Consider the following 27674-nt stretch of genomic DNA (forward strand, 5'->3'; position numbering starts at 1 on the left):
CTCCCGGTTTCCAACTTCAGAAAAGTACAAAAAAAAAGAAAGAAAAAAAAAACAAGGAGAGGGTAGAGCTGGATTGAAAGACTGGGATTTGTCAGGTATTTGTGAAGATACAGAAGAGCAGACGGGATGGTGGAGCTAATGGGTTGTGGTATGGACACAGACAGTGGAAGGTCCGTAGCATCAGTGGGTCATAGTACTTGAAAGAATCATTGGAGTTGAGAGAGCTGTAAGCATCTACATGATGGTAGGAGCATGGGAGGGTTGGCACTGAGACCAGGGAGGGCCTCTGGGCATGACCATGGGAAGGAATAGCTGAGGTAATGGTGGAAGCCAAGATCATTGGAGGAGGAGGAGGAATTTAAAGATCCAAGAGCCTTGGGAGTTAGAAAAATCATCCTCTTGGAATCACCAAGAATGATGATGGTGTGTTGGCAGGAACGACAGTGACTAGAAACTTAAATCTTCAGAGGCTCGGAGGATGTCAGGTGTGTGCAGATCTGCAATGAAAAGGAAAAAGAATGGGTATCATTTTAAAACAAACTGCAGAACTGGGGTATAGGGAGAAAATTATATCACGTGTGTGGATTTATTACAGAACACAGCGGGGACTTGAAATGGGATCTGGAAGGATAAGTAAGGTTGTGGAAAAAATCATTCAGTGCTACAGTGTTTGTAACAGCACAAGTTTCTGGATAAAACTAGCAACATTGAAGTAGGCTGCAGTATACCTAAGAGTTTGGTGTACCATGAAGTGTCATCACTTATCAATAATAGAAAGGATTATTCCCCATTGGATAGAGTAACCATTAGTAGTATATGAGTGAGGGGAAATTATAGAGCCTCACAAAATACAGCACACACCAAAATAACTTTCAGGTATTAAAGAAACATTCTAAATAATTTAAGCAGGAGAAAACAGAATGGATTATCTGCCAAACATCTAGCAGAGGAATATTTTCCAAGGTTAATAGGCAATAAAAGATGTCAGGAAGGAGAATAACAGACAAGGCAGGAAGGTAAACTGATGGAAATTGCAGCTAATGCCTGTAGTATCAGTAGTCCATGGAAATTGCAAAGAAAATCATGTCTTCGTTCTGGATTCCCAGCTAACCACTTTTATGTTCTGGAACTTAGGTACCACAGTGAGATTCTGAGGTTTACATGTCTGCCCTCCTGGACCCTAAGCTCCTAGAGGAAGTTCTTGGTCCTTGGGTTTGTTAGACTTCTGTATAGGAGAGCTCAACAGAGATAGCAAAGCCATCCGAGGGCAAGATAACTCAGAAAAAGAGATGTGAAAAATCTTCCTTTTCACTACTAATCAAAGTAAAATTTTAAATATAACAATGTACTTAATAAATTTGAAGGGAAAAGATCATAACCCTCAATCTAACAGGGGAGTCTTGAAATGGAAGTTCTGCTTATAGAAGTATGAAGTCATTGAGCTCTTTAAAAAGCAATCTACAGCCAGACCAGGCGGTGGCACAGTAGATAGAGCATTGGACTGGGATATGGATGACCCAGGTTCAAGACCCCGAGGTCACCAGCTTGAACGCGGGCTCATCTGCTTTGAGCAAAGCTCACCAGCTTGGACCCAAGGTTGCTGGCTCAAGCAAGGGGTTACTCGGTCTGCTGAAGGCCCAAGATCAAGGCACATATGACAACTAAGGTGTCACAACGAAAAACTGATGATTGATGCTTCTTATCTCTCTCCGTTCCTGTCTGTCCCTGTCTATCCCTGTCTCTGACTCTCTCTCTGTCTCTGGAAAAATAAACAAAAAAAGGCAATCTACAGTATCTAGTGACTTCAGACTTAAGAAAATGTTAAATCTTCCCAGATTCCCACTTTGGGATATTAGTCCAAAGAAATGATCCAGGATGTGGAAAGTGACATATATACATGTGCTTATTAGCATGAAAAACTGGAACCCTTCAAAGTTCATTCTTAAATTAGATCTGTTTATGGTAGTGAATGCTCTCAATGACAAAGAATATAGAACAAATTGAAAGAACACCCAAAGATGACATACACTATAAGAATATTAAATGCAGCATGCCAGTCCATATGCAACATGCAATATAAAGACTAGAATTAATTCATGAAACTGTCATTGAAGATTTTTTTAACTAAAAAAAAATTAAAGCCCTGGCTGGTTGGCTCAGTGGTAGAGCGTCGGCCTGGCGTGCAGGAGTCCCTGGTTCAATTCCCAGCCAGGGCACACAGGAGAAGTGCCCATCTGCTTCTCCACCCCTCCCCCTCTCCTTCCTCTCTGTCTCTCTCTTCCCCTCCCGCAGCCAAGGCTCCATTGGAGCAAAGTTCGCCTGGGCGCTGAGGATGGCTCCATGGCCTCTGCCTCAAGCGCTAGAATGGTTCTGGTTGCAACAGAGCAACGCCCTGGATGGGCAGAGCATCGCCCCCTGGTGGACATGCCGGGTGGATCCTGGTCGGGCGCATGCGGGAGTCTGTCTGACTGCCTCGCTGTTTCCAACTTCAGAAAAATACAAAAAAAAAAATTTAGAAATTTTGAATAGTTTGCTTATACTTCTTTTAAATCCTATGAGGGGGCCCTGGCCAATTGGCTCAGCGGTAGAGCGTCGGCCTGGTGTGCGGGGGACCCGGGTTCGATTCCCGGCCAGGGCACATAGGAGAAGCGCCCATTTGCTTCTCCACCCCCCCCCCCTCCTTCCTCTCTGTCTGTCTCTTCCCCTCCCACAGCCGAGGCTCCATTGGAGCAAAGATGGCCCGGGCACTGGGGATGGCTCCTTGGCTTCTGCCCCAGGTGCTAGAGTGGCTCTGGTCACGGCAGAGCGACGCCCCAGAGGGGCAGAGCATCGCCCCCTGGTGGGTGGAGCATCGCCCCCTGGTGGGCGTGCCGGGTGGATCCCGGTCGGGCACAGGCGGGAGTCTGTCTGACTGTCTCTCCCCGTTTCCAGCTTCAGAAAAATACAAAAAAATAAAAAAATAAAAAAATAAATCCTATGAGGGAATGATGGGTGGTAGCGCAGTGGATAGAGCATTGACCTGGGACATTGAGGTCTCAGGTTAAAAACGCTGGGTCTCCGGCTTGAGTGGGGGCTCATTGACATGTTCCCATGGTTGTAGGCTTGAGCCCAGAAGTCCCTAGCTTGAGCATGGGGTCACATGGCTCAGCGGGAGATCCCATTCAAGGCACAAAGAGAAGCAATCAGTGAACAATTAAAGTGCCGCAACTGTGAGTTGATGCTTCTCATCTCTCTCCCTCCCCCCCCCCCCTTAAAAAAAAACCCTATGAGGAAAGGAGTCAATAGCTATTAACTTGCTCCTGTGTTTCTTCATCTCACCAACCATTCCTCTGTACACCTAGCACTGCATCAGACAGTGAGGTTAGAACAACCAGTAAGACCATGCCCGTCACACCTGCATGGTGAGATAGACATCATGACCATCATGGTTGACCTTTATAGATGCCTTGATATGTGTCTGACACCATCCTATGGCAATTTCTCACATTTAATTTTCACAGTAATCCTCTGAGGACAGGTGCTTTTTTTAATTCTCATTTTATAGATTTGAAAACTGAGTCACAAAGAAATAAGCATGATTAATTGTGTTTGGGGGCTTCATAAGGAAGGGGTGCTCCTGTCAGGGTCTTGGAGATGAGACTCACCACTAGCCCTCTGTCTTCCAGATGTGATGGATGTAGCATGGTCTCCCCATGACGCCTGGCTGGCCTCGTGCAGCGTGGATAACACTGTCGTCATCTGGAATGCAGTGAAGTTCCCAGGTCTGGGCCTCCTCTGGCTGGGTGGCAGCAGAAAAGTGTTTGCTCATCATCAGTGCTGCCTGTCAGTGTCTGGAGCAGGCTGGGCTGTCTCCTTTGGTTGCAGGCAGCATATCTCACAGTAAACAGGGATTTTTATGTCTTATCAGTAATTCTGTTCTTTTTTTCTTCAATTCCATTTGTTTAACATTTTAAAAGAGGTTTATGTTAAAGAAAATAGTAACTGAGTGGTAATACAGATGTGCCACAAATCATGAGGGTAGCACGTTAACCACTGGAGTCGGGGACCTTGCCTGGCTTAGGCTAAGCTCGCCCTGACACCCCCACCCATGCTGTGCCTTCACATGCTCCCCGGCACCTCCACATATGTGCCCTCAAGTGGTAGCCCTTCCACCCTAGGCTCTGGCCTCAGCTCAATTGCCATCTCTGTGACACCCTTGAGCAGGTGCAAGCTAACAAATCCAATTTTGCAAAAGATTAATTTTTCTCATTAATGTGTTAAAAGTCACAACAGATGGCATAGGCTGGCATAGCACTGCAATTTATAACTACTAAGACACTTCTGTTTCTGCTTTATATCTGGAGTACGTTTTTCTCATGGCTAAAAAGCATTATTCGTGGACTTGATCCAAGTCATTTTCTCTCTGTAAGCCACCAGTATGTGTGTGGGGACATTCAACCTGGCCAGCACGTGGCAGATTTAGAGGCTGGGATGACATTTAGGTTGCAGATCTCTAGGAGGTACTACTGTCTCACACACTTTGTCGTCAGTGATGACATACAGAGGACTTAGTGCAGTACCCAGTCCCCTGAGCTGCTAAGGAGGTTCACACCAGAAATGCCAATGTTACAGTCTAGGCGATTGAGGGATTCTGTCCAGAAAGACAAACTACAGGCAAGACCACCGGCAACAGGCAAGATAAGGGGGCAGAATTTGGCTCTGGCCCAAGCCTAGTCCCCTGATTCCCTGCCCCTTCAGTGGCATATGCAGCCTCAATCCACAAGTGTTAGCTGTAAGTGGGAGGGAAATTGTGATGCCCACCTCCTTGGTGTAGTCATTTCTTCAAGTTGGTTTTGCTTTGGTGGGAATCAGTTGGGGGACTCTTATGCTTGTGTCCAGGGGCAGAGGCTGGCCAAGGTGTACTCTTAAAGTCCCTTCTCTTGGCTAGCCATTGTAGAGCTCGTGGATTATAGCTCATGTTTCTATATAGTCATCGTTTTCCCCTAGGTAACACCTTTCCAATCTTACTTTTCTTCACAGAAATTCTAGCTACTCTAAGAGGTCATTCTGGCTTGGTAAAGGGGTTGACTTGGGACCCTGTTGGTAAATATATTGCCTCTCAAGCTGATGACCGCAGCCTGAAGGTGTGGAGGACACTGGACTGGCAGTTGGAGACCAGCATCACCAAGCCTTTTGATGAGGTAACGAGACAGCCTAGAGAGCTCAGCCCAGCAGCCTTCCTGGCTTCCGTGCAGAGAGGAGGAGCTGGCTGGGGTCTGCACCTTGTGGGTGAATGCAGATTCCGGAGGCCTGTGCAGACTGGTCAGGGCTCTCTGGGGCACTCTGGCCCGAAGAGTCAGATGATGAAAACCTTTCAGTTCTCAGATGCTGTCAAATGTCCAACTTTGAAGTGAAAAGGATTTACTTATAAGTTTTAAAGCTGAAGAGATACCTCCACAGCCTTACGCCACACATCTGGCTGCCATAGACATGGATGAAACTATTTCTCAACATATGGCATTTATATTGCACTGTCCCATGCAGTGTACAAGAGGACAAGGGAATGGAGGTGGCTCTTTTGAATTTTTCCTGACTGTGCTGTGCTGGCTTTGCTCACTGACTTTGCATGCAGGCCAGCTGACTTTCTTGGGTAGAGTTACCAGTATGGTTTGCAAAATGTCTGGAGGTCGGACTGCAGTGGCTTGTATAATATTTTACTATCTCTTCTATTTGAGTTCTCATTTTATATGGAATCAGCGCTCAAGCTCACCGTTATTCATTAGACATTTCTTCAGTGCATACTATGTACAAGGCAGTACTGTACACATGAAATAAAAGTGGCTTGAGATGGAGTCTCTGCCTTGAAGCTTAGAGCCCGGTGGGAAAGACAGACATTCGTGTTCACTGTGAGCTTGGCGATGGTGTTGTCCAAAGTGTGCAGAAATAGCCCAGGAGCATGGGGTAGGATCTCCTCAGGGAAGGCTTCTCAAAGGAAAGGTCATTAGCACTATTTTGCAGGGAGAATAGATGTTGAGCCACTGATCAGGGCTAGTTGTGGGAGGAAAGTAGAGATATATATTCAGGTCTCCCCACACCAGCAGCAGCTCCCAGACCGGACAACCGGACACATTAGCGTCAGTATTCACCTCACTTAGTTCTGCCCTCCTTGACTACAGCCTTGTACAGGGCACAGGGATCCTCACACCTGGAGTTCCTCAGGGCTCCAGCTACCAAGCAGCAGGTAGGGTCCCACAAGCTGGTCTCCTGGGAGCGCTGTGGCAGATGGAGCAGGGATGTTTGGAATCCCAGCAGAAGTTAGCAGCACTCTTCAGCCTGTAGAGTAGACCTTCCCCACCTAGATCTGTGGCCAGGCTGGAAGTTGAGGCAGGTGTGTCACTGCATTTGGGCCCTGCCCTGTCCTACCCTCCTCTAAGGCTGTAAGGCCAAGGTTCTTAACCCCTGAGTCTTTAGAACTGCACTGAACCAACCTTGGCTGGCGTTTGGCCCATATCATCTCACTTGCAGGAGAAACACTATGAAGGGATGCCCTGCCTCAGTCCTCATTCTGTGTCAGGGAAACAGTACCTTTCTGCTGGGCATTTTATGGTTTATTCAGATTTTATGAACTTCTCCTTTGCTGGTAGCATCACCAGGCTTTGGATGAAGAGACAGGCTTGAGAGAGCTAGTGATGCCTCATGGTCACTGGCTACATCACAGACAAGTTTAACAGGGCTTTTTTTCTGCTGCAGTGAATGCTCTACAGTCCTAATATAGTGAGGTTAACAGGTCCTGGGCGGAAGAAAAGGGGTCCATGGCCAGATAGATTTGGCCCATACAGAGTTAATGGTTAAAAGAGGTGTTCATCCTACAGATCCCCTCAATGCCTCCCCCACTGTGCTGCGCTCAGCTCCTATAGGAAATTATAGGATGCCATAGCTCCAGATCTCATTTGAGAGAGCCTTTTTTGTTGTGCTATCTGGAGAGACTGGAGTTACAACTCTCAGTGTAGCTAGAAGCCCGGGTGCACACTCACTATCATAAATTTGTAAAGCAGAATTCAGCTTGGGCCCAGAATTTCGGTCACAAGGCTGGCCTTGATTTCCTTTCAAGCACAGGTGTTTCTTTCAGTGTGGAGGGACGACCCATGTGTTGAGGCTCAGCTGGTCACCTGATGGGCATTACCTGGTATCTGCCCATGCCATGAACAACTCCGGCCCCACCGCTCAGATCATCGAACGGGAGGGCTGGAAGACCAACATGGACTTTGTCGGACACCGAAAAGCTGTGACCGTCGTGGTGAGTGTGCTCAGAGTGGAACCCTCAGAGCCTGGGCAGTGCCGTGCTCCTTAAGGCTGAGTCATATGTGGGACTGAGATGGTGGGCTTCGAGATTCAGCACATGCCATGTTCTTGTTTCATTTTAAATACTTTGTTTCGATGTTTAAACATTAAATTTACAAAATAGAATATGTACTCTTGTTTTGTTGGCAAACTTCAAATGATGAATATCACCAAAATCAACCTTTGATCAGTAACATGTAGCTCTGTACTAGCCTTTTTACACATTCGGGTCTGCTCCTGGGTGCTCAAGCAGGATGGTCCTGACAGGTGCCCCACTCACCAGGCTCCAGAGGACACAGGTGCGGTTTGTGCATCCACCAAGCACATGTGCTTGTCACAAAGCCCCAGCAGTGGCCAGTTGTAGCCTCAAGGCTGTGCTTTGGATCATTGGAGTGCGTGGCTGAGTCTAGAGCTGTGCACCCAATCTTGATGTGGAGGGAGAAAGAGAGCCAGGAGGTGCAGGCTGCTGTCACCCACTCAGGCTTAGAGCACATCGGCCACTCCCCTTATGCTTCTGGATGACTTTCAGTGAAGAGTGTCTTGAGAGTACCCAAGGCAAACAATCTGTGAGAACCAGGATTTTCTCAACACTGGACAACACAACAGGTCAATAAACTGTCAGGCTAAGGCTGACAAAACTAAACATCATCCAGACCCCTGATCTCTGTTTTTTTATTTATCAAAATGGGCTCCTTTACCTGACTTTGGCGCAGCGGATAAAGTGTCAACCTGGAATGCTGAGGTCACCAGTTTGAAGCCCTGGGCTTGCCTGGCCAAGGCACATACAACAGGCAATCAATGAACAACTAAAGGGAAGCAACTATGAGTTGATACTTCTCGATCCCCCCTCCTCTCACTGTAAAATCAATAAATAAAACCTTTAAAAAAATGGGCTCACCCTGGCCGGTTGGCTCAGCGGTAGAGTGTCGGCCTGGCGTGCGGGGGACCCAGGTTCGATTCCCGGCCAGGACACGTAGGAGAAGCGCCCATTTGCTTCTCCACCCCCCCCTCCTTCCTCTCTGTCTCTCTCTTCCCCTCCCGCAGCCAAGGCTCCATTGGAGCAGGGATGGCCCGGGCGCTGGGGATGGCTCCTTGGCCTCTGCCCCAGGTGCTAGAGTGGCTCTGGTCGCCGCAGAGCATCGCCCCTGGTGGGCGTGCCAGGTGGATCCCGGTCGGGCGCATGCAGGAGTCTCTCTGACTGTCTCTCCCCGTTTCCAGCTTCAGAAAAATACAAAAAAAAAAGGGGGGCTCCTTCCCATTGTTTAAATTGATGATAAATATCATACATTGTGACTTAAATTTATACAAATAAAATATTGCTTTTTTAATTTTTTTGTATTGGAGTCCATGTTAGATTTTGTTTAAAGCCAGAACCATGTTGCTAAAATGTTTGCAAGTCACTGCTTCGTAGTAAGCATAGTGTTTCCACATGGATCTCTCAAGTGGTCCTCATAGCAGGCTCTGTGACATAGTTCTGAAGACTAGCCAAGGATACACGCCTCTGGGTTCCATGTCATCAAGTCTCTATGCACCCCTGGCCATTCTTGCATGCCCTCTGGGATTAGAACCCTCTGGGCCACTGGACACTTTTCCTCTTCAGCTCTCCTGATTTGTGGATTTCAACTCTGAGTATAGAGCTCCCAACCCTTTTTAGTTCAGGAAAGCAGCAAGGACCTCAGTTTGTATTTCCAGCATTTCCAAAAATGATACCCAGGTTACACTGGGGTAGCTGCAGAGCTGATCTTAGCTTGACATAACCATCATCTCTGCTTGTGAGATTGTGCAGGGCTGATCAGTCTCTATAAATAGACAGTATTGACTGTAAACAAGAAATACAGTGAGGGGAAGGGAATACCGGATCAGCCTCCTCTCAGGACCTTGTCCCTAAAGCCCAGGTCCTGAAGCTGGCCCTGCCAAGGCCAGGTGGGACTCAGTAGCTCCCCTATCATCAACCTGACTGTAGGCCCAGACTAGAAAGTTAGTAGAGCCTGTTTCAAATCCTCCTCTCACCACTTCTTCTTTTGGTGACTTGGCACATTTTCTAGTCTCTCTGAGCCTCATTTCATCCTCAGCAAAATGCCTCCTGGGTAGTTGTGAAGATCGAGTAACGTGTGCTCAGTGCCTGGGGCTAGGAGAATGTCTGTGTGGGGCTCCCACCGGTGGGCTGCAGTTGTGGTATATTTGTAATACTTTGCATGGGATATATGGTGCTTGATCGATTATTTTAGCATTTGTTATTTGGCTTTAGAAATTCAACCCAAAAATCTTCAAAAAGAAACAGAAGAATGGGAGTTCTGCGAAGCCCAGCTGCCCATACTGCTGCTGTGCTGTTGGCAGCAAGGACCGGTCTCTCTCTGTCTGGGTGAGCCCCCCATCATGAGCTTTTGCTGCTCCTGAGAGGTGATGGGAGACAGGCTTGGAGCCTGGAGGCCTGGAAGAGGGACCCCTGCTTCCACTCTGTACGTGGAGTCAGGCCCTCCTACCACCTCTAAGGGAAGCACTGAAGACAGCCTCAGCCCAACCAGAGCAGCTATTCTGTCCAGACTCGGGGAACACCATTAGTGGTCATAGTCGTTGGCATGTTATGTGTGCTTCATTATAAAAGCACTACAGTGTATCAATATACAACCTGCATAAAGTGGATTTACCTGAAGTAGACAGTTCAGTGCAGTCATAACATGTTTATACATGTAACAACCACCCCAGCCCCATTCCCTGTCCCTGTTCAGTCAAGACCCCTTTCTCAAACCTCCCTTGGCCAAGGCAATCACTCTAACAATGTCTGTCACATCCATGAATTTTGCCTGTTCTTAAATTTAAGAGAGTTATGCAATGTTTACTTTTTCTTGTGTTGTTTTCATGTTGTTTTCACTCCGCATGATGTTGGGATTCATGTATGTTACATTTAACAATAGTTTATTCTTTATTATCAATTTCCCCATAAGCAGAGTAGATTTAAAGTTGTAGGTTTGAAGGTTTTCCTCTGGCTGCATTTATTACAATCGTTTGTCACAGAGAAATTGATTGCTGTGTACACTGTGATTTTTTCAGGCCCAGTATTCATGTTACATCCATTCCAGAACCTGAACCCTAGTGCCATCATAGGCAGTTCCAGGCATGTTCTTCCTGGGCTCCTCCTGGCCTGGGGCTCCATTCATGGTGCCTTGACCCAAACATCACTGATCGTGTGCTCATGTTTCTTATAAAATTGAGGTCAGTTGCTCACATAGGTCCAGGTTTCTGAGGGGTCTATAAGCACATTTTTGGGAGGAGGGGCAGGGCTCTTTTTTTCTGGAAGTGCGATTAGGGTAGGGGCAGGATACAGGTAGATTACAGGTATCTCAGACTCCAGCCATCTCCTCAGGACTAGGATGGCTAATGGAACTCTTTCCGCAAGTACCTGGTGTGAGCCCTGTGAAGGGTATTCCCACCCAGCCTGCTGCCCTGTGGCCCAGGACCTGTCATCAGGGAGTCAGACACTAATGTATAAGAGATGGATCTCGCTGAAACTGTGGGGACGTGCAGACAGTGCAGGGCCCAACATTAGACTAACTAGATAACGAATATGCACATGTTAATGTTATACAGTCATAAAAAGCAGATGTTTGTAGGATATTTAATGACATGCTCAATAGGTATTAAGTGAAAAAGCAGGCTCAACCATGTGCCTTATTTTATAGACCAGAGCACTAATCCAAGCATCATCCAAGTACTAATAGTGGTTAACTTTGAGTCTGGACCAGGGCAACATAAACTGTTTTCTCGCTGTTTGTGGACCACCCACACACAGTGTAGAATGAGCCTGTATGACTTATATAGCCAGTTATACTGAGCCTAGCACAAGTGTGTGCCAGAATTCCTTGAGCCTAGAGAAGATGTGCTGGGTTTTCTCTGAGGCTATTTTCTTGCTTTTGCTGCCTCATCCCCTGCCAAGGCTTTGGCATGTTATCCCCTGCTTGGTAGGCCATTTCTGCTCAGGTCCTGGCCCGTCCAGAGTCCCCTACTCTGCTCTTGGTTGTCTGTGTATGAAGTCATCTCCACCAGATCACAATGAGCCCTTCAGACAGGGGCCTATGTAATTTGCATATTTCGGCAAATTTTGGTTTCTCCATTTTGGGATCATGGTGGTTGCTGTTTGAATAGAGGTGAATGTGTCCTATATGTCAACAAAATTCTGACCAAGTAATATTAGCTAAGTGGACAGAAAGTGGTTTTCATTTAATTAACCTTTGCTTCTTCTCTCCTTCCAGCTCACATGTCTGAAACGGCCTTTGGTTGTCATCCATGAGCTATTTGACAAATCCATCATGGATATTTCCTGGTAAGATGGATTCTTGTAATGATGTTCAGGCTTGAAAGGAGGATCCAAACATTTTGCTACAAGGCCCCTGGATGGGATTAGGGTCAGGTAGCCAGGGACCTCTCCCTGCCTCCCTATCACCAAGTTTTGCCACTGGAACAGACTCCCCGGTGCTGTTTGAACACATTTCAAGAAAGGGCAGCTGGGTCCTGCTTTAGAGATAGTCTCTGCTGTTGTATTCCTTGCTCCGTTGGGATTCGCCTCTGGAAAATGCCTTCTCCAACAAACTGCATTTAGGAGGAGAGTGCTGTGATCCTGGTTCCACTTTACTCTGTTCTTGCATGAGCCAGATTAGCATAGGTGTGGAGATGCATTCTGCTTCTCGGTGACCTCATATAGATTTATACTCCCCCATGTATTTTTTAATGGTTTCAAAAATAAGATAAATGAAAATGAAGTTCTCACAAAACACATGGTAAGAGATACTTTGTGCACATGCTTAGAACTAAAGGGTACAAGAGCCTTCTGGGACTCTGTTGTCTCCTCTATCTCCATCCCCCTACAATACCACAGAAAACAATCAGAGGTTCTCAGCATCTACCTAGAGCCCTGTCCTGTTGTTCTCCCGCAACAACCCTGGCATGTGTGAGCCACCACAGCCACTTGCTCCCAGGCTGCTAATGGTCATCTCTTTCAGGACTCTGAACGGGCTGGGCATCCTGGTGTGCTCCATGGATGGCTCTGTGGCATTCCTAGATTTCTCCCAGGATGAGCTTGGAGACCCCCTGAGCGAGGAGGAGAAGGTAGGAAAATAACACACTCGTGGCCAGTGACCCATGTGCTGTGCATGCTCTGGGGCCACAGAGATGGCTGTGATAGTTCTGAGATCAGACCCTCTCCTTATGACATACACAGATACATTGTTTCTTGATGTATCCTTGGCTATTCCTCTTTTATAGATTGTAATCCTTGTCTTCTTTACAAAATAGGCAAATTTAAAAATGAGTCTCCTGTTCATGACAAATCAGTTCTGAAATAAAGAAGAAAACAGTTTTGCTCTTTGTAAGCTGATAATTAGCCACATACTAGGAGGTTTCACTCTGGAAGAGAATTCCCAACAGGTCCCCACTCATGTCACTTTCCCATTGTCTTGTACTAACACAGTTGCCATGGAGCAGCAACTACATAGTAATATTGGCTGTTTCTCAGCACTTATTATATGTCAGACTCTGGGCCATGTGTTTGCATATATTATTTCATCTAAATTACACAAAACCCTTCAAGGCAGGGCTTACTCGTTTCATCATTGAGGTAACTAAGCCTCAAAAAATAGTATGGCCCTTTGCCAAGACCATATGTGACCTTTTGGTACAAGAACAGAAACCTGACCCGGGCGTCCTGCTTTTGGGCCCGGCCTCCTCTCTGTGGTCTGCTTAGGACAGTGAGGCTTGTGTGTCCTTGAAGGGTTTCAGGAAAGGTTTTGCTGAAGACTTAGAACCAGCGTTTCTATAAATGGCCTTTGCCAGCACTATTTTGTCTGAAAAGAGCCCTGTGAAAGCTCAGAGCAGGTGGGTAACTCACCCCTTAGTGATTTAATTGCTAGTAGAAGCTCCCTCTTAAGTTACTGTGTGGATCCCCCCACTCTGATGTAAACCCTTTGGGAATAGGGGTCTGCCTCGTAGATAGCACCTAGAATAGGGCCTGGCACCCTAGTAGTGGCTTGTCAAGGAAAGGATGAGTGTCTCAGTGGCCTCAAGTCTTCTTTCCACCTTTTCACTGTCATCAAGTAACCTGGGATCACTGTGCACTCCCCTTCCCCTTGGAGAGTTGCAATGGGAGCCTATGTAATAACCTGTCTGGCCTTAGTATTTCCCAGTTGACAGGCGGGGACCTTGTGTATGAAGAACAATAGGAAAACATTGGCCAAACTCTGAATTCTGCCTCGAGATTCCAGGGGAGAGATTCAAGAGAAAGGGAACAGGTGCTAGAGTGGTAAGGGAGGGAAGTTCCTAGCCACATACAGGCACACCAGGCCCTGCAGGAGTGGGTCCTAAGGTACAAGTTCCCCCACTCTGCAGTGAGGCAGATGTCCTTCTGACCTCCACGTTGGTCATAGCATATCCTTATGTGAATCTGTTCTTCATCGCACCAGTTAGTCCAGCATTCGGTGGACTTCATCCCTGCCCTTGTGGGGTCCTGTGTTATTGTGGCATAGAACTGATTAGACTTGAGAAAATAGAGAGAGGGCCCCTGCTGAGAAGGATCAGGACAGCAGATATAGAGGAGGATTTCCCTAGGTCTGTTGTGCCAGGCCTTCTCTTGTTCTTAGAAACACTATTAGTAGCCCCATGGCAACCTCCAACCACATGGGGATGATGGCTGCAGATAAGAGCAGTGAAAGCAGGCTCTGGTTTCAGTATGATTCCCAAAGAGTATTGGGATGCATGAGTGATTTAAGAGCCTTAAGTTAGCAATTTGAGTGTCTTAACTTCAGTTCAACAAATGTTTGCCATTTGTTCTGCATCAGACATATAATAGGTGTTTTCCACTTTTGTTCCCACCAATAAATACACAGGAGGCTATAAACATCTAGGGAAGTTACAACACTGCTCCAGAGTCATCTAATTGGCAACAGGCAGAATAGGATGAGAAGCAATGGCTAGCTGGCATCTTGGCGCTCTGGGCCCCCTGCCCAGGGCCCTTTCTGCTCTCAGAGCCTGGAGAGCCAATACACAGCTCACCCACTGGTGTGCAGTACCTATCAGTTGGCTGTTCACAGCTGGTTTGTTATAATTTTCTCTGCTTTCTCTAGAGCCACATTCACCAATCTACCTATGGCAAGAGCTTGGCTATCATGACCGAGGCTCAGCTCTCTACAGCTGTCATTGAGAACCCTGAGATGCTCAAGTACCAGCGGAGGCAGCAACAACAGCAGCTCGATCAGAAGGGTGTCGCGGCCAGAGAGTCAGGCTCAGCTGCTTCAGTCGCTGGTGTCGTCAATGGGGAGAGTCTGGAAGACATCAGGAAGGTGAGGGCTTGGCCTGACAGCATGAAAACACAGCACGTGCCCAGGGACAGGGCAAGGGGCAGTCTGGACAGGGCACAGACTTGAGTGGTGCGGAAGTAGGTATATACTGGGCCTGGTGTAGGACCCAATAGTAAGCCAGCTTGGACCCACTTGGCTCACTACCCTCAACTGTATGAAATAGTAGTGGGGCTTAAGCCAACTTTATCAAAGGCCTTTTGTCCCAAGGAGCTCCAGAGGAGATCATTTCTTATAGGAATTTGGCCATTCTAGGAAATTCTATATACAGCTGGTCCTGAATAACATCACTTTGTCATCACATTGATGAGAAAATAAAAAAATTGATTCCCAGCTGGGCCCACTGTGTGGAGTTTGCACATTCTCTTCATGTTTTCTCCCATATCTCAAAGATGTGATGTTAGGTTCAATGTTCAGGGTGTGCCCTGAGCTCCTGACATAGGCTCCCATGACCCTGAACTAGAATAAGTGCGTTAGCATGACCTGTGGTGGCACAGTGGATGGAGCATAGACCTGGAACGATGAGTTTGTTGGTTCAGGACCTTAGGCTTGCCTGGTCAAGGCACATATGAGGAGCAACCAATGAACAGCTAGAGTGAAGCAAGTACTTGCCTCCCGCCCTCTGTCAAATCAATAAATAAGATCCTTAAAAAATAGAATAAGTGGGTTAGAAAATAATCATCTTATTGTGGTACATATATACAATGGAATACTACTCAACCATAAGAAATTATGACATTGCCATTTACAACAACATGGATGGACCTTGAGAACATTACTAAGTGAAATAAGTAAATCAGAAAAAGCTAAGAACTATATGATTTTATACATAGGTGGGATATAAAACTGGAACTCATAGACATAGATAAAAGTGAAGTGGTTACCAGGGGGAGGGGATGTGGGGAAGGGAATAAAGAGGGACAAATATATATCCCGCATGGGTGGGATATAAAACTGGGACTCATGGACATAGATAAAAGTGAAACAGTTACATGGGGGGGGGGGAATAAAGAGGGACAGATATAAGGTGACAGAAAATGTTTTGACTTCGGACAGTAGGCATACAACACAATCAACAGTTCAAATGCTATAGAGATGTTCACCCAAAACCTATATATTCATTGATCAATGTCACTCCATTAAATTAAATTTCAAAAACAAAATCGAAGAGAAAGAAAAAGGAAAATAATCATCTTGTTCTTTATCTTAAATGTATTTATAGTTCACATATATATTTCAGTGTTTAGTACTAGAAGTGTTTGGATCATTATTAGAAGTTTGGTGGTGTTTTTGTGATTAGAAATATATTGTAGGAACTTAACTCTTATTTATATCAGTTAGCCTGTGGTAAAACTGGTATCCTTATATGTTTATCTATGTAAAGTCACAGTTTCCAAGAACCTATCAACGACATTAAGTAAGGATTTACAGTACTGAGAACATTGGGTTTCGGTCTCTGCCCTTAGGAGACATCTGTAGGCTCCCCTTTCTTCTGGAAGTCCATGTCTTGTGAGTGGTGAAAGGGAGAGATGGGTCAGGAAAAGGGCAGGAAGGCTAGAATTACCTACAGAGCTTAAGCCATCTTTAGGGGTTTGTGAAGGGTGATGAACCTCCCCAGGTAATTCAGACACAATGTGTGACTGAGAACCCTTGGTTTGAGCCTTTAGTGGAAGAAAGTTTACAAACTAGAGCTTAAAGACAGTGTGGCTCGTGGGTGCAGGTCGATTCATCTGTTAGCTCCCTCATTGAGCCACATGGCTGCTCGCTTTCCCCTGGAACCTGGCCAGGCTTGCAGTACTAGTGGTGGAGAGGAAGGGGCTGTATGGAGCTGGTTCAGCTGGGAGCTTTCTGTCCTTTCTTATTTACAGTGCAGGAAGTAGAGCATGCACCCTAATAAAAACATTTGTTCTTTGATTAGGTGACTAGTTTAGTTGGACTGGAAGCCTATAGAAAGGGAGATTAGAATATATTTCCTTAGAAACCTTTTCTTTTTCTTAACTTTTTATTGAATTTATTGGGGTGACATTGGTTAATAAAAATAAGCTTTGATCCCTGGTCAGGGCACATACAGAAACAACTTGATGCTCCTGTCTCTCTTTCTCTGCCTCTCACAATAAATAAATAAATAAACAAACAAACCAGCTTTATTTTTTTATATTTGGAGATAGTTGGCATAAACTCTTCCATTCATTTGTCACTTGACTTTGACAGAATCTTTTGAAGAAACAAGTTGAGACTCGGACGGCAGATGGTCGGAGAAGAATCACACCTCTCTGCATAGCACAGTTGGACACCGGGTACTCGTTCACTCACCAAGCTTTCTGTAGCCTTATCTGGAGGTCTTTCTCTCCTTTCACCAGTTAGCACTCTCATAATCAGGGTCTTTGCGGGTTCTTATGCAGATCTGACCCATAGAATCTAGAAGTGAGGGAGTGGAACCCAGCTTCCCACCAGCCTCAAGGTCCAGTACTACCCACAGAGCCTTTATGCAAACTTATGCTGAAGGTGGCCTTGGAGGAGCCTGTGACAGGCCAGCGTGTCTCCACAGCTAGTCCTGCTTCACTCTTGATGGGGCATTAGAAGAAAACAGGGAGAGAAGTTAGGCTGCTTTTTTTTCTGTTTCTTTTTCCTTTTTTATAGCCTTCCTTTTTTTATTGTGAAAGGAATATATATATATACCATGTTGAAAATAGTAGAAACCCAAAGAAGGACATAAATATTACCTATAATTCAGTCTCTCAGATATAGTCACTGTTAACATTTTAAAATCTGTATCTCCAGTCTTCTTTCCCCACTTTTTCCTATATCTTGACCTCGCATCCATTTTTGTAAATAGTCCTCTGAAGCATTGGCTTGCTGATTGTACAGCCTGTGAATGCACCATGATTTACTTACCCAGCCCCTTAACTGTGGACTTGCATTTTTTTATTGTAAATGAATCTCTGAGCACACCCGTGACTGTTACTTCAGGCTACTTCCCAGAAGTGGAATTGCTGAGTGGAAAGTAGGGTTATGGGGCACATTTCCCTGAGGGGGGCAGTAAGGGGGAAGGTGGACTCAACTACCATTTGCTGTTGTCCTAGTATCTATAGTCGGGCTTGCTTTTGTATAAGTCATTCTATCCTAAAGGAAGTATGTTGATTCAAAGAATGATAAAGCCCTCTGTAAAAGAAATCAAATCCCCCGCTGTCAGTGGTTCATTCAGGGTTTTATACTCATGCAGCTGGTCTGCTCAGGGCAACCGCACACAGTAGTCCTCTGCACTTTGCAATTGTTTATCCATGAGCTGTTCCAAATTTTCCTAGAAGTCTAAAGAGACCTTCAGTCATATGTTATGCTTATTAATTGGCCTCCTCATGTTAGATGTTTGGGCACTTAGACCCTGGAAGGGAGAGACTTGACGGGGTGGAGCCAGTACTAGTTTCCTGATTCCTTCCAGAGAGTGGTTTTCCTCTGATCAAACCTTTTTCCCATAGTGAACCTATAGGGGGTAATGCCACCTGGCTACCTCTTATTATGACCAAGTATGTGACCGTACTTTGAGCACAGGTGGGAGGAGGTTTGTGGAGGTGGTAGCACTTCTGTTCTGTTGATCCCTCCAGACCCTGCCTAGTTAGGATGCAGAGGGAGTAGATGGCTTCCTGCCTGGATTTGAGTCAGTTTTCTGCCATAGGGCTCATTTTCTAGTACCAGAACTTGATTCCTGTGATTGCCAATGCTTTTTCTTCCTCCTGATACCTATGTTAAAACAAGTAGTAACAGAATAGGTAATTATTAGCTAATCAAGAAAGAAAAAATAATAAAAGCACACATATTTAAAGTAGAAATAAATGGGGATTAAATACAGCTAAAGAATGAATCAAGCCTGACCTGTGGTGGCGCAGTGGATAAAGCGTCGACCTGGAAATGCTGAGGTCGCCGGTTCAAAACCCTGGGCTTGCCTGGTCAAGGCACATATGGGAGTTGATGCTTCCTTCTCCTCCCCACCTTCTCTCTCTGTCTCTCCTCTCTCTCTCCCTCTCTGTCTCTCTCTCTCCCTTTCTCTCTCCTCTCTAAAATGAATAAATAAAATTTAAAAAAAAAAAGAATGAATCAAAAGGATGAAAGACTTCTTTGCTGAACTCAGTGCAGATAAATTTGAAAGTGGATAATTTTTTAGGAAAAATAGCAAATTGAAGAAAATCTGTACAGATGAATTACTATAGGGAAAATAGAGGACATTGTCAAAGAGTTAATCTGCCAACAGCCACCAAACTAAGAAGGCTTCACAGGAAAATTCTAACAGACTTTTAAGAACAGATTATTCTAATACTATTAAAAATATTTTAGTGGCATAGTAGATAGAGCATCGGACTGGGATGTGGAGGACCCAGGTTCGAGACCCCAAGGTTGTCAGCTTGAGCACGAGCTCATCTGGTTTGAGCAAGGCTCACCAGCTTGAGCCCAAGGTCGCTGGCTTGAGCAAGGGGTACTTGGTCTGCTGTAGCCCCGGTCAAGGCACATATGAGAAATCAAGCAATGAACAACTAAGAAACCGAAATGAAGAATTGATGTTTCTCATCTCCCTTCCTGTCTGTCTGTCCCTGTCTGTCCCTCTCTCTGACTCTCTCTGTCTCTCCCACAAATATATATATATGGTCTACCAGAAAGTTCTGTCCGTTTCTATCACAACAAGTTTCGACACATAAGCACATTTATTTGGCGCATGTGTGCCTCTATTTTTATCACTTAATGTATACATACTAATGTAGCAAATTATCTAAAACAAAGTTGATTCACATTAGTCTTATGTGTGAAACAATAGTGTACCCATGGCCACTGATAAAGTTCATTTACGCCACTTAATTTTTACGAATTTCAACGAGGAAGAAATGCTACAGAAGCATGTCTGTTGCATCCACCATATTCCCCGGACTTAGCACCCTCCGACTATCACTTGTTTTTGTCCTTACAAAATTTTTTGAAGGGCAAAAAATTCAAAAATGAAGAAGATATCAAACAAGCACTAGTTCAATTTTTCGCATCAAAAGATAAAACATTTTTAAAAAATGGGATATACAAATTGCCCTCACGCTGGCAAGAAATCATTAATAATAATGGCAATTATATTATTTAATAAAGTTTATTGATGGTAAGAAAAATTTGTATTTTGTTTTATTCCAAAAACGGACAGAACTTTCCGGTAGACCTTATATATTTTAGTGAATTAAAAAGGAAAGAAAGCGGCCCTGGCCAGTAGGCTCAGCGGTAGAGCATCGGCCTGGCGTGCGGGGGATCCGGGTTCGATTCCCGGCCAGGGCACATAGGAGAAGCGCCCATTTGCTTCTCCACCCCCCCTCCTTCCTCTCTGTCTCTCTCTTCCCCTCCCGCAGCCAAGGCTCCATTGGAGCAAGGATGGCCCGGGCGCTGGGGATGGCTCCTTGGCCTCTGCCCCAGGTGCTAGAGTGGCTCTGGTCGTGGCAGAGCAACGCCCCGGAGGGCAGAGCATCGCCCCCTGGTGGGCAGAGCGTCGCCCCCTGGTGGGCGTGCCGGGTGGATCCCGGTCGGGCGCATGTGGGAGTCTGTCTGACTGTCTCTCCCCGTTTCCAGCTTCAGAAAAATAAAAAAAAAAAAAAAAAAAAAAAAAAAAGGAAAGAAAGCTTACAGAACTTTTTTTCTTTGAAATTGAATGCAATATTTACATCAAAACATGACAGATAGAACATAATAAATTGCTGATCAATCTCATTTCCGAATATCAATGCAGAATCCTAAATACATGCTGTAGAAACAAATAGAACATTGCAGTGTGTTAAAATGAAAATACTGGCCTGACGAGGTGGTGGTGCAGTGGATAGAGCGTCGGACTGGGATGCGGAGGACCCAGGTTCGAGACCTCGAGGTCACCAGCTTAAGCGCAGGCTCATCTGGTTTGAGCAAAAGCCCACCAGCTTGAACCCAAGGTCGCTGGCAAGGGGTTACTCGGTCTACTGAAGGCCTGCGGTTCAAGGCACATATGAGAGGGCAATTAAAGAACAATTAAGGTGTTGCAACGCACAATGAAAAACTAATGATTGATGCTTCTTATCTCTCTCCGTTCCTGTCTGTCTGTCCCTGTCTATCCTTCTCTCTGACTCACTCTGTCTCTGTAAAAAATAAATAAAATTAAAAAAAAAAATGCTCCCTGACTGTGGTGGCACAGTGGGTAGAGCACTGACTTATAACATTGAGATCGTTAGTTCAAAACCCTGGGCTTGCCCTATCAAGGCACGTACAACAAGCAACCAATGAACAGCTAGAGTGAAGCAACTACTTCTCGTCCACCTGCCCCTGCCCAATCAAATAAATAAAATCTTTAAAAACAAACAAACAGCCTGACCAGGCGGTGGCGCAGTGGATAGAGCATGGGACTGGGATGCGGAAGACCCAGCTTCGAGACCCCCGAGGTCGCCAGCTTGAGCGAGGGCTCATCTGGTTGAGCCCAACGTCGCTGGTTCAAGCAAGGGGTTACTTGGTCTGCTGAAGGCCCACGGTCAAGGCACATAAAAAAAAATGTTAATGCACTATGGCCAAGTAAGGTTTATTTCAGGAAAGCAAGATGGGTCAAATTTTGGAAAACTTAATGTAATTCTACATATCAATAGATCCAAAAAGTTTACAAGATCATTTCTATAGATGCCTAAAAGGCATTTTCATTAAATTCAACATCATTCTTATTTAAAACTCATTTGCATGGAAACAGATGGATACTTGATAAATTGTCTTATTTCAAATTAAATTTAAAAACCAAACAAATGTCTACGCTTTTAACTATAATTTAACATTGTTCTAGAGCAGTGGTCGGCAAACTCATTAGTGAGCGGAGCCAAATATCAACGGTACAACAATTGAAATTTCTTTTGAGAGCCAAATTTTTTAAACTTAAACTATATAGGTAAGTACATTGTTATTAACTTAATTAGGGTACTCCTAAGCTAGCCAAAAAGCCGCATGTGGCTCGTGAGCCGCGGTTTACCAACCACTGTTCTAGAGGTACTTGCTCAAATAGTCAAAAGAAAGGATAAATTGGAAAGATGGCAAATGTATTGTTACTTAAAGATGGTATGATCTATAAGAGAATCAACTGGAAAACTGCCATAGACTATAAAAGAAGAAAATAAGGAGACTACATACAACCCACATGATGAAATAAAACAGTACCAATTACTTTTAGAAGATTTAAAGGAAGAAATCACTTGCACAATGCAATACCTCAGTGTAACAAAAAATGTAGATCTTTATAAAAAAAAAGAATTTAAACCCCACTGAAAAACCTAAAAGGAAATTCAAATAAATTACAGGAAATGCATATCTTTTATTAGCTAGGATGACTCAACATCATAAAGATGACAGATTTTGCCTGACAGGTGGAAGTGCAATGGATATAGCATCGGAATGGGACACAAAGGACCCAGGTTCAAAACCCAGACATCGCTGGCTTGAGTTCAGGATCATCTGGCTTGAGCCCAGGCTCACCAACTTGAGTGCGGTGTCGCTGGCTTGAGCATGGGATCATAGGCTTGAGCCCAAGGTTGCTGGCTTGAGCAAGGGGTCACTTGCTCTGCTGTAGCCACACTCCACCCCCATCAAAGCACATATGAGAAAGCAATCAATGAACAACTAAGGAGCTGCAATGAAGAATTGATGCTTCTCATCTCTCTCCCTTCCTGTCTGTCTGTCCCTATCTGTCTCTCACACACACAAAAAAAAACATGATAGATTTCTCTCAACCTATAAATATAGCATAAGCCAATTCAAAAAACCACAGGAATTTACAGAACCAGATGATCTGATTCTGAAGTTAAGTGGAAAAATAAATAGGAATAGCTGAAATATTTTTGAAAAAGAAGATTAATCAGGGAAGACTAGCCCCACCAGAAAACAAAATTTATAGGAAAACAGAGAGGTACTGCACACAAATAAATAGAACATTGGGAAACAACAGAAAACCCAGAAATTGGCTCAAATATTTATGAAAATGTTAAAAGTAATATTTTGCATCCATGATGAATTATTACCTGATTCAATAAATGGGAGTCAGGACTATTTGATACTCTAGAAACAAAACTGGAGCCCCACCTCACTTAGAATTCTGAACATCTCAGAGATTTTCAGAGAACATCTGAAAATGTTTTTTTAATGTTTACATTTTTTGTTGTTTAAAATTTTAGAAGAGTCTATAGAAGAATATTTTCATAATCTCTGAGGCCAAAAAGTCTTTTCTATAAATGACAACATTTAGTCCACACTGACATAACAGTTTGGGTAGGGACAAGGAAAATTACACAATAAAGAGTCAGCACAGCCTAACCAGGCGGTGGCGCAGTGGATAAAGCGTCGGACTGGGATGCCGAGGACCCAGGTTCGAGACCCCGAGGGGTCGCCAGCTTGAGCGCAGGCTCATCTGGTTTGAGCAAAAGCTCACCAGCTTGGACCCAAGGTCACTGGTTCGAGCAAGGGGTTACTCGGTTTACTGAAGGCCCACGGTCAAGGCACATATGAGAAAGCAATCAATGAACAACTAAGGTGTTGCAATGCGCAATGAAAAACTGATGATTGATGCTTCTCTCTTCGTTCCTGTCTGTCTGTCCCTGTCTATCCCTCTCTCTGATTCTCTGTCTCTGTAAAAAAAAAAAAAAAAAAAAGAGTCAGCACAATATCCTAGGGAAAATATTTCTGCTCATATAAGGAATTCTTTTATATGTAAATAGTCTTAAAATCAATGGTAATGATTAATAACCAAATAGAATAATAGATAAAAGATATGAACAAACATTTCACAAAAAAGGAAATCAGGTGGGTCTATATGAAAAATTTTAATCTTACATCATAATTGCAAATTAAAACTAGTGAGAAAAAAATTTTTTAACTACAAAAAAAACTGTAGTAAGATACTATTTTTCATCTATCAGTTGTCAACTATCAAGCAATTTGATAAAATTATTGATGAGGGTGTGGGGTTATAGACACTCATACACAGGTTGTAATTTAAACCTCTAAGGAGGACACTTAAGAACTATTTGTCAAAAATCAATAGTGAACATTTTATCAGCTGCTGCAATTCCACTTCTAGGAATTTATCTCCTGTAAAATGTGAAACAGCGGGTGTAATGACAATTACAATAATGGGCATCTTTGAGTAGCTACCATGTGTTCTAAGTGTTTGCTACACTAACAACTTAGTCCTGACAGCAACTTCATGGGAAAGGTCCTGTCATTTTCTGTTTTGCAGATAGGAACCTGAAGCACAGAGTGGTTGAAGTACCCAAGGTCCCAGAGCTGGTGCATGGCAGAGGAATGAAACCTGGCTGGTTTGGCCTAGGGCCCTCAGTCTTAACACTGCAGTATCTTGCCTCCTGTTGCAGCAGTGTCTATTACTGAAAAGACTGGGAGACAGCCCAGTCCAGTTGTCCCTCAGTAAAGACTGGTTAGGTAAATTATGGTACATCCAAATATCCCATAATGAAAAGGAGGCCCACTCTGTATGCTGTATTTCATTAGTTCTGAGACACATGTTTGTACATCATAATACCTCTGAGATCAGGGTGCATCTTATAACCGGTGGCATCTGACAATTATATTTGGTAACAATTTTTTCTTAGTGGTACATAAGGTATTAGTTCATCTTTGATTCAGTTAAACAGAGTGTATGGAATGATTTTAGTTCTATAATTTTGCATATTTTCTCCTGTAAGAATAAATTACATTTGGATCCAGAAAAAAATTACTTAGAATGTGTAAAGTACTTTATATGATATCCAATTTCCAAGGCTGACTTTGTTCTTCTTGACCACAGGGACTTCTCCACGGCGTTCTTTAACAGCATCCCACTCTCAGGCTCCCTGGCAGGCACCATGCTCTCCTCTCATAGCAGTCCACAGCTACTGCCCCTGGACTCTAGTACCCCCAACTCCTTTGGTGCCTCAAAGCCTTCCACAGAACCCGTAGCAGCAGCTGGCACCAGGCCTGCGGGCAATTCTGTCAGTAAGGACAGGTGAGTGGGCACCAAGGCTTACTCCTGTCCCTGGGGAAAGTTCAGGTTTGGACACAGTTCCAGGGACACTTCATGGCTCCTTCAGTAAAAAAAAGAAGGAAAGAAAAGAGAGGCTATATTTCAGATGAGGGCCTGTTCGAAGGAGGCTTTATTCGGTGAGTCTCTGATACACAGGACTCTGAGGACTTCACATCCTAGGGGAAAGTGCAGTCCAGGTTCAGGCTATTAGAAGTCAGTAAGAACCAGAGGAGCATAAACAGGAGCCAGGAGCTGTTCACTCAGCAAATGTGCCCAACACCTGCTGTGGGTTATGCACCGCCAGGGCCCAGACATTGGAGGGGGTTGATTGGTGGGTCCTTGTCCCTAGAGAGAGTATGTAGGCTGGTGGAAGAAAGGGCACGCAGAGGCACAGGGATGGCTCCTGGGGTTTCCTGGGTAGAGATGGCTAGCCATCCAAAGGGGGTTGAGGGGCTAGTGAACAATCCAGGGAATGCTTATTAGAGGACACCCTACCCAGGACCCATACAGACCACCCAGGAGAAGGGGTTGGGGACAGCAGCAAGAACAGAACCCCAAGTCCCTGAGGAGAGGCAGTAAAGCAGGAGAAAGCTGAGCTTCTGTGCTCTATCAGGTATCCTGGGCTTCTCTTTGGAGTGGACACACTGAAGGCTCTGGACTTGCACATTAGGAAGATCACTCCAGGAGACTTTGGTGCCCAAATATAGCTGCCACCCAAGCACACAGAACTGTGACTGTTAGAGTGATACGCCATTGGTGGGGACAGGGTCATGTGTTATTGTAACCTCCTACTTTCTGATGTCATGGCCACAGACATCATGCACATGTCAGGTGTCATATGTCTGAGGGAAGTGTGAGGGTAGATGGGAAGAGGAGGAGATGGAGCAGCTAGACCAGTTAGAAAGCAAAGCATCCTGGGAGGAAGGGTGTCTGGGGAAGGATAGAAAGCTCCAGATCTGCAAAATGTTCCAACAGTTAGTCCTGTAGTTCCCTAGGGAGGAGGAGAAGGCTGTCCAGGATACCTGCCAGGCATCTGGTGCGGGTTCCAGGCAGGTAGATTTGGTCATTAGGAGGCCCAGTGGTTTTGGGATCCAGCATGCACTTGGATACAGGGAAGGTGGCAGACTTATGCTTGGGCTGTCCTTTCTTTATGGAATAGAAGGCAAGGACTATAAGGTGAATACTTGGAGAAGAGTGTGAAGAATGTATAATTGTTATTGAGGTGGAAGGGGTGGAGCTTGAGGGCCAGGAATAGCCAGTACCGTCAGGACCCCATATGAGGCTTTTCTTATCAGACCCATTGTCAAAGTGGGAAAAGCTAGTGGTTGGAGTGGTTTGGGTTGCTGCATTCAGTTGTGGAGATGAGGCCAGGTGGTGAGAAAAAAAGATTGTAAGAACCACTTTCTAGGCCCTAGGCTATCCAGAAGCTCTCAGAACAATACAGTGGGACAAATGTGAGTGCATTTTCTCATGACTTTGTCTGATGGCCAAACTTCCAGAATTTTAATACATGATAATATTTAAAAGTAGGAATAGTATTTTGAAATTTTTGTGTTTATAGAAGTTTTATGTTTGTGCCCTTCTCACTTGGTTCCCAGTAACACAAATCCCAGACTCCCAAATTCTTGATGAATTGGGATTGACATACTCTCCCATCTTCTTCCCCGACCCCAGCATGAACGCTACCTCGACTCCTGCTGCATCGTCCCCTTCTGTGTTAACAACCCCATCTAAGATTGAACCCATGAAAGCATTTGACTCTCGGTTCACGGAGCGGTCCAAGGCCACACCTGGTGCTCCTGCCTTGACCAGTGTGACTCCGACAGCCGTAGAAAGGTAGGTGATGGCTGTGTGGGGCTCAGAGAGACCAAATAAGTACCATCTCAGGCCAGCAGAGCTTGCCCTCCCTAGGAAGTACACTCCAGTCTATACTCAGGAGTCTCATTTTCAAGGAGAAAGAAGCAACTGCTTCAGGTGGGAAGGTTGCTGGAAGGAGCTGTGGGGGCTGGATAGAGCAGGCACAAAGACAACTAGGGCAACAGCATGACAGCTGGTCACTGTGGAGGATGTGGTAAATATAATGTTGTTTGCACAGAGCCCAGAGTTTGCCCAGAAGAAGAACAGGAGATGGGTTGGAGAGATGGAAGGCTTTGATACTGTTGCACTGCGGTTGAGCTCTTTTTTCTTTGTTTTTTTTGTTGTTTGTTTGTTTTTTACAGGGACAGAGAGAGTCAGAGAGAGGGATAGATAGGGACAGACAGACAGGAATGGAGAGAGATGAGAATCATCAATCATCAGTTTTTCATTGGGACACCTTAATTGTTCATTGATTGCTTTCTCATATGTGCCTTGACCGCAGGCCTTCAGCAGTCCGAGTAACCGCTTGCTGAAGCCAGCGACCTTGGGTTCAAGCTGGTGAGCTTTGCTCAAACCAGATGAGCCCAAGCTCAAGCTGGCGACCTCGGGGTCTCGAACCTGGGTCCTTCCGCATCCCAGTCCTACGCTCTATCCACTACGCCACCCTGGTCAGGCCGGTTGAGCTCTTGTAGGCCCTCTGCTATTTGCCTATTCTCTGCACCTCCCTTAGCACACAGCGGCCAAGTCATGTGGGAATGTAGTTTTTATTTCTTGAAGTTGCAGGAGTTCTCTTGTGGCCGTCAGAGCAAGTATATCAGCCTCTGCAGTTGGCACCAAGTTTCTCTGCCTCCTGGGGAGCCTGCTATGGCATGGAGCTTACTGTACAGCCCAGTGAGGTTGGGGCTGGAAGTGTTAGAGGTAGATTGTGCCACCTTCCTCCAGAGGGGCCTTTGGCTTAAGTGCTCTCCTCTCAGAGTTGCATCCACATTTAGGTGACTAGTACTTAGCAACCCTGGGCAGACACACCCTAGCCAAATGTAGGATGTTGGTTCTAGCATCTTACAATGGCCACATAGCCAGCAGATGCCCAGTGAAGGGAGCATTTGTGGTGAGACCTCTCCTTG

At 45.2% G+C, this 27674-nt stretch overlaps 1 protein-coding gene across 3 annotated transcripts in view; it reads left to right on the top strand.

Annotated features, from left to right (window-relative positions):
- HIRA (histone cell cycle regulator) overlaps positions 1 to 27674 on the top strand; it is a 67754-nt gene that overhangs the window by 12930 nt on the left and 27150 nt on the right. For all 3 annotated transcript variants that reach the window (XM_066365372.1, XM_066365374.1, XM_066365373.1), the window contains 10 exons: positions 3666 to 3761; positions 5020 to 5180; positions 7109 to 7276; positions 9569 to 9682; positions 11571 to 11641; positions 12318 to 12423; positions 14433 to 14648; positions 16875 to 16960; positions 24478 to 24675; positions 26368 to 26529. In XM_066365372.1, coding sequence (XP_066221469.1) covers positions 3666 to 3761; positions 5020 to 5180; positions 7109 to 7276; positions 9569 to 9682; positions 11571 to 11641; positions 12318 to 12423; positions 14433 to 14648; positions 16875 to 16960; positions 24478 to 24675; positions 26368 to 26529 — 1378 coding nt within the window. The remainder of the gene's footprint in view (positions 1 to 3665; positions 3762 to 5019; positions 5181 to 7108; positions 7277 to 9568; positions 9683 to 11570; positions 11642 to 12317; positions 12424 to 14432; positions 14649 to 16874; positions 16961 to 24477; positions 24676 to 26367; positions 26530 to 27674) is intronic.

This window comes from Saccopteryx leptura, chromosome 2, assembly GCF_036850995.1.
Source record: "Saccopteryx leptura isolate mSacLep1 chromosome 2, mSacLep1_pri_phased_curated, whole genome shotgun sequence".
In the NCBI taxonomy this organism is placed as follows: domain Eukaryota; kingdom Metazoa; phylum Chordata; class Mammalia; order Chiroptera; family Emballonuridae; genus Saccopteryx; species Saccopteryx leptura.